Here is a 14,845-nt window from a genome sequence, read left to right as displayed (position 1 = left end):
AAAAAACAAATAAATAAAATAAAATAAAATAAAATACTCTCACTGCAAACAAACTGCCAAAGGAGAGGATGGATTCACTCCAAACTGGAGGGCATTTTCAACTTTAGTAGGAATTTTTTTGTGTCACCCATTAATGCATTGAAGTTTAACGTATTTTAGAAGAAATATATTCCTAATGAGCCCAAAGGAAAATGCTGTTGCCAAGTGAATAGTGGAGATGTACATTAAAGGAAAGACCAAATTCTAGCAGACTGAGATCTGAGGATCACGGTTTGAAGCCAGTCCAGGCAGAAATGTCCATGAGAGTTATCTCCAGTTAACCAGCAAAATGTTGGAAGTAGAGCAGTGGCTCAAGAGGTAGAATGCTAGCCTTGAGGGAAAAAACTTAAAGGACAGTGCCCAGGCCTTGAGTTCAAGTCCAGTATTCACACACACACACACACACACACACACACACACACACACACACACACAGCCCAAAACCCCCTTCAATGACCTCCAAGGTCAACTTCAACCAACTGACTACACTCTTCTAAGATACTTCTGTTCTCACAATATTATTTTTAAAAATACTGCAAGGAAAAAGGAAATGAGATGTTTGAACTGTCCATTGGTCCAGTTTAAATGCTCTTCTATTGTAACTTTTTCCCCAATACACTTCCTTACATCTCCATTCCCAAGACCCTAGGAATCCAAAAGATGTTTCTAAGTCACGGCCCATTTCCCTTTCCAACACACATACAAATGTCCACCTGGCTGGTAAGGGGATTCGAATGAGGTGATCAGTGCTGGTGGAGTCTAAAAGCCACTTGGACAAAACTGGTTCCATCAGCCATGCCTGGATTTATTATGTCTCATTAACATTGAAAGGTTCTCCCAGTTCCTTTTGGATACAGTCATCTCCCCGGGAGAGGTGCTCTGGATTGTCCAGAACACACTCTCCAATTTCTCGCCCTCTTCTAGCTGCAGGTGCCATTTCCCTGTGCCCAGCAAGGCTGAAATACAAGCCTATTGCTGGACACAGACCTAGAGCTTTGGGGTCAATTGAACAACTTGTCTCTTATCCCTATTCAGTTAGAGAATTTATCCCTGGTTTGTGCAGAATATGTTATGAAGCATCGTACTCTCTCATAGGAAATTATTCTGACATATTGGTAGGGGAGATGTTATAACATTATGTCCAAGTCAACTAGCATGCCACAAAGATTCAGCCAATAAACTATGGAGAGCTCCTCTCCTGGTCTTCTACTTTGCTTTACATTTGGTCCATTTTGGGTACACATGTCATGAGGAAGTGCAAAATGGAAGTTGAGACAGCCTGGGCAGACTGGAAATCAAAGAGAGCCTGGGTGTTACTATCCACAGCCCAGAAATTGGTGCAAAGGGTAGAACCAGCCTGAATTAGGCCTTGTAAAACAGGTGGTAAAGTTGGAGCAGAAATACTAAGGATTTCCAGAAACCAATACATGTTTGATGAACAGTATCTATAGTACTGAAGCTAATATTTTCCTTGATAGATGTCTTGAAAAAAAAATTGACCTTCAGGGACAAATAGTTCAACTGGTCCAGTGTGTCAACACTGCTAGGCAAATGATCCAGATGTGAATCCCATGCTCAGACCAGCCACCCAATCACAGAGCAAGAAAACAGCCTTCAGCAGCTCGGTAACCTATCCATCATCTTATTTCATGGCATCCCTGATTGTCCGCATTTTGCAGATGAGGAAACTGAGACCCAATGGTTATGTGCCTTTCCCAAAGTCACACAGCTCAGAAGTGACACAACTAGATTTCAGCTGATTTTTTTTGACAACTCCCAGTCAGGTTTCTGAGGAGCGGCTGAGGGCAGGGCAGGTCCCCAAGCGCTCCCACACACATGCCACCACGTCACTTACCGCTGGTGATGTTGTGCAGACGCAAGCAAAGGAAGAGCGGCATCCAGCCCTGTCCTATGTCGCGTTCCAGAAAGCAACACTTCCTGGGGAAGCTTTTCGGAGGCAAAAAGAAGAATAGAAACCTTCAGTAAACTGCTTTTGGGAACAAATGGAGTCTACTGCAGGCCATGTCAAAGAGGCTGGTCATTTCTCCATTAGAACCATGTGTACCTTGGTTCCCCTGGGCAGCACACAATCTGTGTGCCCAGGAGGTGCCCAACAAGTATGTATGGAATGACAGGCAGCATGGCAACAGGACCATGTTATCTATAGAGGATTTCAATCTATATTCTCTCCCCTGAGTTTCACAAACTTCCTGTGGGACAGACAGGGCAAAGACCGGCAGCTACCTTTTACAGAAGAAAACTGGAGGCTTGGTCAGTACTTCAGCCTGGGGCAGGTGACGCCTTCTTGTAGTGAGTGATGAAATTAGCCCCTTTAAGAGGACTTACTGGTAGAATTAGGAGGAAAAGAAGAGCGGCTGTGCAGAGTAACTCATTTCCGTGGCTGACTTCAGCTTCCATTCTATTACAGCCAGGGTCTATGGGAAATGCCCATTCATTACCACACAGGCAGCAGCTCAGGGCTAGCTGGCACTCCAAGTCCCCTAGAGGACATTCATATGCAGACACACATCCATCACTCTTGTTTTGAAATAATTGGCTTAAGAAAATGGTCATTTTTCCCAAATGGGACAATGGGGGATACTTTTTTCAAGTCTCTTTGGAAATACATGGTCACTCCCTCGGGGAAGATCTTGCATAAGACCAGCCAAGGGAACTTTTAGATTGCTTTTCCATGAACCAAAAGTCCAAATAACACCCTGTCCCAGCTGGACCCGACACACCCTTGGCTCTGAGCCCTGCCTGTGCTGGGGATCCTGCTGACCTGCACAGATTTGGGGGTTCCTGGGAATCTCCAGGAACTCTGATTCTCAGTGGTCCCAGGAACTAGATCTAGGGGTGCTGAGGAGGATGGGACACAAGACAAATGCATTCTGATTCAATTCAATGAGTATTTATTCATACATATACTTCCGTGTCTGTCAGATAGATAAATGCTTCCAGAATTGCAGGACTGTTATTCTTGGAACCAGCTCTCCATTACCTAAGATGTGTGGAGCTGGGGCTGCTGGTGTCCTAAGCACACAGGTGTTTTTGAGTGACAGTTAACATGGGTGTGCACCTGTTCTATTTACTGACTTGGAGGCTAGTTCCTTCTCTGCCTCTGTCACCATTTAATGGAAAAACAGCTGACGCCTCCATCATGGGCACTGTGGGTGTCGGGAAGGGGCCAGCCACTGCTCCCTCCTGGCCTTGCTAAGTGCCTATGGCTGGGGCTTCCCCGGCTGGGCTGTCCCCAAGCACTGAGTACCAGCTGGAGGTGGAGCTTCAAAACAGTCAGATGCACAGCAGTGTCAGGGCAGGGCTCAGGGATGTGTTTTCCCTCTGACTAGGCAGACACCAGGCCCCGGTTCCAATGCTCTGTGCTGCTGTAAGAACAGGAGGTCCCACGGCCTCCATCTTCCCATTGCGTGCCACTCAGACCTGAGGGACCACAAGCCAAGGCCTCTGTGGAGAAGCCGCTTGTCTGGGTGGATTTGGGAAGAGCTTTGATGAGAGACCTGGGGCACCACCGAAGGAAGTAGTGAGGATGTTCATCTCATGACTGACCTGGAAGAATCACAGGTAGCTCATTGACCAATGGAGCTGGAAGACACCAAGGTCCAGTTAGGGTCCAGCCACCCATCAAACACGACTGGGCCTCCCTGAGCTTCGATCTCCTTCGCTCTCAAATGGGAACAACAGCCACACGTGCCTCTTTTGGTAGATGGATGAAGTCAAGATGACAGTGTCTGGAAAGTGCTTGGCACCATTGCCTTCCTGTTCCGAAGTGAGCTGGGCCTCAGGCTGGTTGTGCAGTGATTCCATGGCATTTCTCATCACTACCACCTTCAAAGTCACCCAGGCCATGAGCTAACGCCAAGGAAGATGATGGTATTCTCAGCCTCTGTGTTTCTAAACTCTCAAAAGAGCCAAGAACAGGGCTCATCTCCTGGAGCCAGTCAGTATCACCCAGATCTGATCCTTTGCCCAGAGGAGGCCAGGCCCTCACGGGTCCAACCCCAGGCCTTTTCTATCACACCCGGTGTGTTCTGACTGTCTGGGTTCATTCAGAAGCCTCTGTGCCCTCCTGGCTGGAGGGTGAATGAGTGTGCCTGGTGTGACATAGAATAGGAAGAGGAGGGCTGCTGAGTCTGGAGGCTTCTGTGAATGGCTGTGTTGATGGAAACAAGGCCAGGCATAGTTTTCCTGGCACCAAGTTCTGCCTGGGAAAAGACCTCACGTGTTTTAGATTTATTTTTCTGCAACACACTTCCGGCTTCCTAAAGTTTCTGAGAAGCCCCAGGACATGGTTTCTCTAGGGAAGACAGATTAGTTCCTTGGTATTGCAAGACATTGCCAGATTGGTGCTGGGGCTGGCTCTCCATGCAAACTGCCTCCAAACCTCCAGAAAGACAGTGCCAGCCAGGAGCAAGTCTCTCTCTGAGGATGCACATGGCAGTTTTAAAGTGCCTTCAGGCCTTCCATCATCTTCCTTCCCATCGGTTACTCTCCCTGCTGAGTGTAAGATTCATGGCTCTGCTAGCCCAGCAGAAAATACCCCAGAATACCCTGGGGTATTCTGAAATGCACAAGAGCATAGGTGAACCTTTATGAAATAGGCCAAATACTGTATGATTCTACTCTATGAGGTGCTAGAATAATGATGTCAACAGAGACAGAAAGTGGCAGAGGCTACAGAGGAGGAAAAAAGGGACTTCCGTGAGTACAGTTTCAGCTTTAAAGGTAAAACGGGTGCATAACAAAGCGAATGCACTAATGACACTGATGTGTTTATAAAAATGGTTAAAATGCTAGATTCTGTGTACTGTATCTTTTACCATAAGAAAAAGAATGAAGGTCAAAAGTGTCTTTAGCTTACTTGAAACCTATCTGAAATAAATAATAAATAAATAAATAAATAATAAATGAAGTTGGAAAAACATATACACTTGGGGGCAATAGCTCACAGTAAGAGGAAAACATGGCTTTTTGTCAAAACATAACAGTGACAAAGACCTGGAGAGATGGACCTCTGGCTCTAAACCCCAAAGTGCCCTGAATGAAACAATCCCTCTGCGGCCAGCCCAGCTTCACCTCCCAATGTCTCCACTGCTCAGGCCATCCTACTCCTAGATACTACGCTGGTTCCTCTCCTTAGGTCAGAACATACCCACCCATCAGGTAAGACGTATGTATGGCAGCCTCCCCACAAAATGGTCAGGCTGCTGGCCAAAGTCTTAGCGGAGTAAGCGGCAGAGCTGGGATTCAGATCAGAACTGACCGCCTCCAACATGCGCCTCTTCTATGGTTTGTCTCTGCTGCCTGGATTCAGACTCTAGGAAGACAGAGATTTGTGTCTTGTGTCTGCTTTGTTGAGTCGTGCTTTTACTCAACGCCTCTGACTGTGCCTGGTCGTTCTCTTGCAGGCCGTTGGCTGTGTTGATTGAAAATCTGTACCCTCCCAACTTCCCAGCTTCAACCCCACCCTTCTGTCCCTCCATTCATCCACAGTTTATCTGCAAGGAATGCCAGCAATGCCAGCATTAGGTGGCCAGGCTACCCCAGGCCATATTTCCATGCCTATATGCCTCTGCTGTCACCACACTCATTTGTCAAACCAAGTCCTGTTGGTACCTTGTCAAGACCCAGTCCCATGTCCCCTCTGATGGTCAGGATGGCTCTGGTTCTTGAGTCTGGTCAGAAACTCACTAGCATCTTGCCTAATGACAGCTACAATCAGCATTAGGTACTCTTTGATGATTACCTACATCCAGATTCCTCCTGTGTTTCTGCACACTATTGTGGAAAATGTACTTTGCTGTCTCTCTGTATTCTGGAAAGCCAAGAAGCAATGCAGCAATGTGTGGGCGGGGGGAGGGTGAGGGGGGAGTAGAGAGCTATAAAGAACTAGAAATCAATCATATTTGCCATCTTGAGAACAAGGGAGATTCAAACTCCAGAGAGCCAAGCTGAAGGGAAACAGAGCCAGTGGCCAGAGCAAGGGAAGACAAAGTTCAGACAAGTCACGAAAGCTGCGTTCTGAGAAATCCTCTTGTCCTCAAATACACCAGCCTCTGAGCACAGGGCCGGGTGGAACAATTCTAAGAACAACTTGATGGCACCCATGTCCATGTGACTCAGGGGATTTTTAAATGAATCTTGCAGTAGAAAGATCAGCATTGCCACCCCCACCCCAGGGGAGCCTGGGCTCACGCATACTCTGTGGCTTCCTCTGCAAATGCCTTTCATGAATCACAAGGAGGTGTAGCTTCTGCCCACACCGGCATGGAGCATCTGGGGCTATTTCCCTGGAGAAATTAATGAACTGGGGGCCTGTGGGGCACAGGGCACGACCAGGCAGGTCTCTTAGGTGGTTCCATGAGCACAGTATGTGTGGGAAGGGTGGAGAAAGTGCTTGTTGGGTTATCAGGCTAGTATACACCCATGCAGCTGGCACAAGCTCTTGTTCTTTCTGCAGAAAAGAAGCACAGAGGAGGAATGTATCCAGAGTCTAGATGGGGATCCAGGAAAGCCCCCTGGAGCTATATTCGGTCATTTCTGTAAAGGCTGGATCCGATTTGGACAGGGCACAGGAAAGGTGAGATTTAGCTGAAGAGGCCAATGAAATCTAGAAAGGGGAGATCATTTCACTGCGTCTATCCATGACCTCTTTTCAGTGATCATCTGAGCAAGACACATTTGATAATAATCAATCTAAGAGCCAGAGATATAGATCTATTATGATTTGACCCAGCCCTAAAACCTCATAGTAAAATGATGTGTCAGGAGACCTGTGAGATTCATGTCGGTCTTGGCTCCACCACCGATTTTTCACAAAGGAGCCCTTATCAACCCAGGGCTTCTGCTAGAGTGCACAATGAAGAGGCAGGACCAGTTGATAATTGCTAAAGGACACTCAGCAGCAATCTCCTTTGATTTAGTGCAGTGACCAGTTTAAGAACTGAACATATCTTGTTATTATATAGCTTCTAAACCACTCTTCACTGTAATTCATGTTATCATAAGAAAAGTTTTACCCAGTTCCCTTGGAAATGGGAAGATCTTTCGCTGATCCCAATTACAATGTCGAGTTACACTTGACTATGAGTTGGCTTCTTCACCCTTCCAGAGGGGTTCACTCAGATCTAGCCCAGTCCCAGACACCAAAAAGAGGAGACATGGGGGTAAGAAGAATACAAGGCTGTTTTCCAATCTCCTGCAGATCCTGGGCATACACAAAGCTCCTGTAGAAGTGAAGGGCCAATCCTGGCCCTGGAAAGAGAGCGCCAGAAGAGGTGTAACATACACAGTGGTGCCCAAGCCTGGAGGGAGAAAGATGTCATCCAGCGTCAAATCCATGCACATAAGGACTGAAATCATCGCTGGCCCTGTGCATTTCCTGCAGAGCTCCACAGGCCTTGCAAACACAGCACCTGTGTCTATTTACTATCAATGGGCAAGACTAGAGTAGTTACCAAGCATTCCATGCAGAGTAGCTCCCAGCATTGAAGTGAAATATTTTAGAGGTTAAAATTCCTTCTACAGAACACTCAAAGCATCATGCATTCTCAGCTGTGAGGGAACAGCCGTTACCTGATGGAATTGGAGTGTAAAGTCTTTAAGACACAGTCCTGGCTTAGGGACAGATAAATCAATCACAGTGTATGTTTTAAATGAAGTACAAATCTTAAAGAGATGTGAATGGGATGGCAGAAGACCAGAGAATAAACACCCATGTTAGACCCTGGGGAAGGGTGGTAGTTGGAGGGTTTCCTTTGGGAGACCTTGCCACACATAGAAACATGAGAGATGATACCAGCAAGAGGCATTTAACACACCCCGTATGTCACTGATCAAGATGCATTATATTCATAATCTGCTTTGTTAAATGGCAACTCCTTTGTACAGCTACTTAATGATAATAAAGGTATTTTTTGGGGGGGGGGTCCGGTAGTGGGGCCTGAACTCTGGGCCTGGGCGCTGTCCCTCAGCTCTTCAGCTCAAGGCTAGCGCTCTACCACTTGAGCCACAGCACCACTTCCGGCTTTTTTCTTTTTCCTTATGTGGTGCTGAGGAATCGAACCCAGGGCCTCGAGCATGCAAGGCAAGCCCTCTACCACTGAGCCACCTTCCCAGCCCAATAAAGGTATTTTTTAAAGAACCCCATATCTCTGTTCAATAAGCAGATTGATCTATGCAAATTCACTATAAACCAAAATAAAATAAATTGTCATAGAACCCACTATTTTTTGAATAAATGATGATGGATTCCTACCTGAAGAGGTAGGAATCCCACTCCTCCTCCCATCCACCACATCAGGTAGAATGGATGGGTGAATGAATGATCCTTGTGGCCGTCTTTGCTTCTGCAACCATTCTTTCCAGGTCATCTCCCTGATCCTACCATACAGACAGGGGCAGCAGGTTCCTTGGCTGCCTTCCTTTCTCTACCTAGGTGCGTCCCTACTCCAGAAACAGCTGAAGAAATCCACCCCCACTGCCAACCTCCCACACCGTACACAGACACCACATGTGGAAGGTGTGAGAAAATGAAATGCATACCCCCAAAGCAGAAAGAAGCCTCAGAACCAATTACCTAAGTGCCCACACCTCAAGAAATTAGGAAAAAAATAGTAAATGATCCTCAAAGAAAGTAGATATAAGGAAATAGTGCAAAGGTTAGTAAAACAGGATATTTATGCATATACTTATATCCATAGGGATATATATATAAAATCAACAAAATGAAAAGGCTTTCTATCAAAATACAACTTATTTCAAAAAAAGGAATCAAAAGCTTTTTCATCAAAAGCCTTTCGGTTTTGTTAGAATAAACCAGTGCTAGGCATCATTAGCTCACACCTGTAATCCTAGCTACTTTGGAGGCTGAAATCTGAGGACTGTAGTTCGAAGCTAGCCTGGGTAGGATAATCGGAACATGGAGGCATGTCTCAAGGGGTAGAGTGCTAACCTTGAGCAAAAAAAGCTCAGGGACATGGCCTAGTAGAGTTCAAGCAATAAACTAACAATGTTGGTCAATGAATAAAAGAAAAGAAACATACAAGTTGCAAATATCACATAGGAAAAAGAGGCTACAAATTCCAAAGATATTAAAATACATTAAATATTTATGAAAGACTATTTTGGGCCATAATTCTCCGTAATTTAAAAGAATTAGAATTATAGAATGTCTCTGATAACAATGGAATTAAATTAGTGATAAATTACAAACATCCTTAACGGTTCAGAAAACAAACAACATAGTTCTGACTCATGACTCAAAGAAGAAATTTAAAGAGGAAAAATAGTATTTTGAACTGAATGATATTTAAAACAAAACACACCATAATTTGCGAGAATGCGGCTAAAGCAATACATAGAGGGAAATTCGTAGCATTGAACAAAGAATACAGGTTTTAAACCAGTGATTTACATTTCAAGTTTATGAAAGTAGAAAGAGAACAGTGAACCAGACATTTAAAAAAAGAGGGACATTGCTCCTAGTTAAAAAAAAAAAAAACTCATCAAACTAGAAACGAAAGGAACTTTTTCAGTCAAATAAAGGTATCTGTATTAAATCTGTGGTAAACATCCTACTAAGTGGTGATTAGGCTGGGCTGGTAAGATGCCTTGAATATCTGTAAGTGGGTCTCACAAGAAACACTGTAGGACTGGGGTTTACGAAATGGTCATGCACCATGCAGATTCAGGAAACAGGACAATCTCTGATGGCACTGCTGACATGCATGATAAGCTGAAGAGAAGCCAAGAGTTAATTTGGGACCCCTGGAAGGCTAGAGGCCCATGGCCTTCCATCTTCTGTGCAGTGAGCCACATACCTCAACATCTCTTCCTGCACTTCCCCTCCTGCTACTCCCCAAACCACTGCTCCAATGCATGGATCTGCGCTAGGTCATTTCCCATCTCCAGTGCCAAGATGAGCTGTCCCCAAGCAGCACTCCCTCCTGCAGCATGACTCATTGGAAGGAGTGTCTCTGGGCTATTAAAAGAGCAAGGCGGATGGGCTCACACATTTGGGTTCAGAGCAAATTATAGAGAAACTAAGCACAGCACACACAATTCTGGCCCTGAATACTGTTTTCTCCAAATAACAAGACAGAACCTAAGAGGGTTTTTATTAGTCAAGATGGTGCCAAGATGTTCCAGGAATGGATTGACTACTTCAGAACAATACAAATGAAACTTGGCTTTTTACCTAGTCACGCTGCTGAATAATGTGAAATATGTTTACCTGCTAAACTCATGTGTGCAAAAGAAGGGGAGTGGTTTTATTTCCGGAACGTTGAACATGTCCTGTCACTCCTGGAACCCCCATTCCTACTCTTGAGGAGAAGAGAAACAGGAATGCAGTGCGGAAGTTTACCCCACTAGCCCCTTTCCTCTCGAGAAGACACTCTGAGGGCCATCTACAGTCACTGGCTACAGCACCACCAAACTCCACAGCACCTTGGAGGTGTGGGTGTGATTTCACAAAGATTTAATGAAAGTGCAATGGGTCTTGTTTCAAAATACGTCCCCAAAGCCCATGTATGAAAAGCTCAGTCCTCAGCTTCTGATGCTACTGGGTGGTGGTGGAACCTTTAAGAGGCGGAGATTGAAACCCAGCCTCTCCTCCTTGTTTGCTTCCTGTCCACCTTGAAGTGACATTTTGCTACACCATCTGGTGGAGCCAGGCAACCACAGATTAAAACCTATTTGAGCCCAAATATATTTTCCTTTCTTAAAAGTTGACGGCCTCCATATTATGTCTCATCAGTGCAAAGTGACTAATAAAGGAAACTAAGGTGACACAAACTGAACACCAGCAGCCAGCGGGCTCACTCTTACCCGATGCTGCTCCCCCCACCACGGGACTGGACAAACTAACACACTCATAGACAGAAGGGGAAACGGGAAAGGGCAAGAGGGTGCCTCACAAAGCAGTTTGTACATATTTGGCTAATATAAACAGCAGCCTCGGGAGTTTTCCAAACCTTGTCGGGGGCCTTCTGCCAACCAACAAGGTAGGAACCACACTAGCTGCTGTAGTGTGGACAGCAAAGCATCTTGGGCTTTAACAGGTCTGAGATCAAGTCAAACTCCACCCCTTATCATGTGCATACTGTCTGCCAAGGTGTATCATCTCAATCTCACGTTCCTCCTCCCAAAATGGGAATGCTAAACCAGCTTCTTAGTAATGTGCAGCTAAACTGAAGTGGGGAACAGGATGTGCTAATTAGAGAGAAAGTACTTGGTGTTGCAGAGTTAAAGGGTGCCCAGTGGGAACAGGAGGGGGAATTGGGAGAGAGTAAGGGAAGGGGGGCATTGTCCAGAAAGAAATTGCTAGTATGTACTCACTCCCTGACTTATGTGACTGTAACTCCTTTGTACATCACCTTTATAATAACCATTTTTTCAAAAAGTGCCCAGTATTGTCACAGTAACTGTGATTTTTTTCCACTTGGTGAGACATATGGATTTTCAATCTTTTAAATTTAGGCAGAATAGGGAACCAGCTCAATATTACAAAACATCTACAAATTCAAATGCTTTTTTTATCTGCCCCAAGGCCCCGCATTTCTATACGCCATCTAGAGTAATAGAAACAAGAATACCTGGTCTCACTTAGGAACTTTTAAGGCCTCTGTAGAATGGTAATATTCTTCAACAAGAGCATATCTTGCACGTCCAGCCTATTGCTAGACATAGGAGTTCCAAGAATCTCAACCTGTAACACCTGCCTGTTATTTACACTTCTAAAAGTAGTCTGGTGGTCTGAAGACATCCCATAATGTTAGGCCTCCTAAGGAAGCTGCACTTTACATCTTGTGGAAGGTGTTATGAACATTATATCACATTATATCAGTGATAGAATGATATTATAAGACAAAAAACATCCTACAGGACAGACATTTTATCAATTAACACGAAGTCATATTACCTGTTGAAAAATGTCAGCATAGTTTCATAAACTGGAATTGTCTGAATCTTGGTGTGTAGTTGCAAGTAGACCCACATAAGTAAAGTTTTCAGAAGATCAAATTCGCTAAAGGTAAACAACCTGGTCAAAATGAAAGATGGAGAAGGAACATTAGGAATAACCACCGCCGCAGCAAAGCCATTTGTAGGGAAATGAAGCTACAAGTGAGTCTGGTGACGGAGGTAATGCCAGCTCTGAGTTTGCAGGTAGTGTCACACACAGAGAAACCAGAAAGTTAGTTCATGGTCACTTGACTGGCAAGAGCTGGGACTTGAACTTCAGCACTGTGGCTCTGGACCCTGAGCTTTCAGACACCCTCTGTGTGACGACAGAAAACAATGTCTGCATTTTGCAAGCTCTTATTGTCAGTGTTCCCCAAACATTTTATACAGATTTTCAACTCCACACTACTACTCAGTGAAGTTGAGATACCAACTTGCTTCTGTAGACGTGGAAACTGAATGACCCTGTGGTTTATTTAAATATTTAATACTGTGTTCATTCTAAAAAAATTTTTTTGCCAGTCCTGTGGCATGAACTCAGGGCTTGGGCGCTGTCCCTGAGCCTCTTTGTGCTCAAGGCTAGCGCTCTACCATGTGAGCCTCAGCACCACTTCCGGTCTGAGTAGTTTATTGGAGATATGAATCTTATGGGGACTTTCCTGCCCAGGCTGGCTTCAAACTGCGATCCTCAGATCTCAACCTCTGGAGTAGCTAGGATTATAGGCGTGAGCCACTGGCACCCGGCTCATCCTAGATTTTTTTTATATCAATTTTGATTTTTAAATATGCCTCAAAATATACTTTATGTTGATGACTGAGATTTTTCGCCCAAAGTGAGCACCTGGCTGAGAGTATGAATTATTAATCCCAGGTCACATGATGCCGGGCTCAGACTCGGGCCTGCTGGAACCTCTGGAGTGTTGCTCACCTGCCCTATAGCTGTGATTTTCTCAGCTGTGAAAGAGCAGTGATGGCAGTGCTCAGGAGACACTGATGAAGAGCAGAGGAGGTGACTCATTCTATGCGTTCCCAACTGCTGCCTCAACCAACTGTCACAAAGGGGCTTCAGACACCATCAGTTTTTTCTGTCACAGGTCTGGAGGTCGGAAGTGTGAAGCGGCTCTCACTTGGCTCCTCTGGAGCAGGACTGGCAGGGCTGATTCCTTCTGTAGACTCTAGGGAGAACGGCAGCTCCACTTTCCCCTACATCTCGAAGGCACCTTCATTCCTTGGCTTGTGGCCCCTTCCTGGATTGTACAGCTAGCCGTACAGCATCTTCCAGGCTAGTCTTCCTCTTCTGAATCTCTCAGAACATGTAAAGGACCCTGCCATTATACCGGGCTCACCCAGATAATCTAGGGTAACATCCTGTTTTGAAGTCAGCTGCTTCCTCACCTCCATTCCATCTGCAACTCCAGTTCCCTTTTGCCAAAGAACTGAACCTATTCATAAAGAACCGAACCTCTGGAGATCTGGATGTGCATACCTTTGAGGTCACTATTCTGCAGACATTTCCCCGCCCTCCCCCCCCCCCCCCCCACACACACAGTGCTTAGCCCAGCGCCTGGACATTCTATCATTCAGCTAATGGCAGCTCTTACCCAAAGTGGGTGTTGGCTCCAGAGTGCACACTGTGACCCCAGCAGCAAGAGGCCTCTCCCCAAGCACACACAATGCCAGTCACTGCAAAGCTAGGACAAGCAGCCCCTCCCAGAGCTTCTCCAGACTCGGTTATCTAAGAAAGCGATTACAGCGTTTCCCAAACCCAGGGATATTTTTAGTCCCTGACCGTGACGTGGCACCCTGGTTTACAAAATTTGTCACAGCCACTTCCTAGGAGGTGGGTAAGGTCATGGCAGTGGACCCCCAAGCCGAGTCATAACACTAAAGGGCAATGGAAATGTCACCGTGCACCTCTCTCGTTATTTCTGGATGCAGTACAACTGTCTTGTTTGTTTCTCTTATTTGGTTTTCAGGCTACCTGCAGAAGCCTGGGATTTGAATCCGGCTAGATGGGACCAAGTCGGTCACTGTCTGAGCCAAAACAAGGAGGCAGGATAAGGAGAAGATCCACAGAGCTGCTTCGCAGAGCTGCTGGGTGCCATGTCCCCGCAAAGAACTTTGTCAACTGGGTCGGGAAAGCTGAGTGAGTTTCCAGAGCGTATTCTACATGAGGTCCAGCAGCTCAGAAGGCTTCTACCTGACCGAGCAGAGGCTGGCAGCTACAGGGGGAACATTGGGGCTCCACGGTGGTTTTATTTATGGACAATTACTAAAAGAAAGTGCTGTGCCTTCAAGCCAATATCAGTGCTCCAAGGTACTAGTTCCTGCAGAAGGACAGGCACACACGTTTCCATGAGCCTCCAACTCTGATAGCCTCCATCAAGACAGAACTCACAACCAGTGACATCCCTGCAGCAATAACCCTGCCAGAACGTCACACACATTGTCATGAATTCAGAGCTCTGAAGATCTCCATCAGTGCATAGCCAGCCACTGCCAACCCCGCCCCACCCCACCCCAGCACAGGAGGGAGGTCAGGCTGCACCAGGCATGCTCCCCAGTGCCCCCTGGTGGCACCGCAGTGTAACTGCTGCTTGCTTTTTCCAAGAAAAGAAATGTTCTTTCTATTGCATTACTAGAGAAAATGGTACACCCACAATAAACCTCCTTTCTGAAGGCAGAGAGCCACACCCAACAGAATGGGCTGTGAACAAGGTCCCATTGCCGCTGTATGTGTCATAGGAGAAACCAAATAAAACCAAAGGCCTTCTTGAAAGAGATAGGAAAATGATGCTGTGTACTTCCTCCACAGAACCCTATG

At 45.8% G+C, this 14,845-nt stretch overlaps 1 protein-coding gene across 1 annotated transcript in view; it reads right to left on the bottom strand.

The window, feature by feature from the left end:
- Positions 1–14,845, bottom strand: part of Btbd16 (BTB domain containing 16) — a 48,424-nt gene that overhangs the window by 6,875 nt on the left and 26,704 nt on the right. The window contains exons 13-14 of the mRNA XM_042701350.1: positions 11,981–12,100; positions 1,891–1,986 (exon numbers count right to left, since the gene is read on the bottom strand). Coding sequence (XP_042557284.1) covers positions 1,891–1,986; positions 11,981–12,100 — 216 coding nt within the window. The remainder of the gene's footprint in view (positions 1–1,890; positions 1,987–11,980; positions 12,101–14,845) is intronic.

This window comes from Dipodomys spectabilis, unplaced genomic scaffold, assembly GCF_019054845.1.
Source record: "Dipodomys spectabilis isolate Male_0828 unplaced genomic scaffold, ASM1905484v1 ptg000289l, whole genome shotgun sequence".
NCBI classification, from domain to species: Eukaryota; Metazoa; Chordata; class Mammalia; order Rodentia; family Heteromyidae; genus Dipodomys; species Dipodomys spectabilis.
The sequence above is the reverse complement of the archived record's forward strand: the minus strand, read 5'-3'. Positions and strand labels throughout refer to the sequence as shown.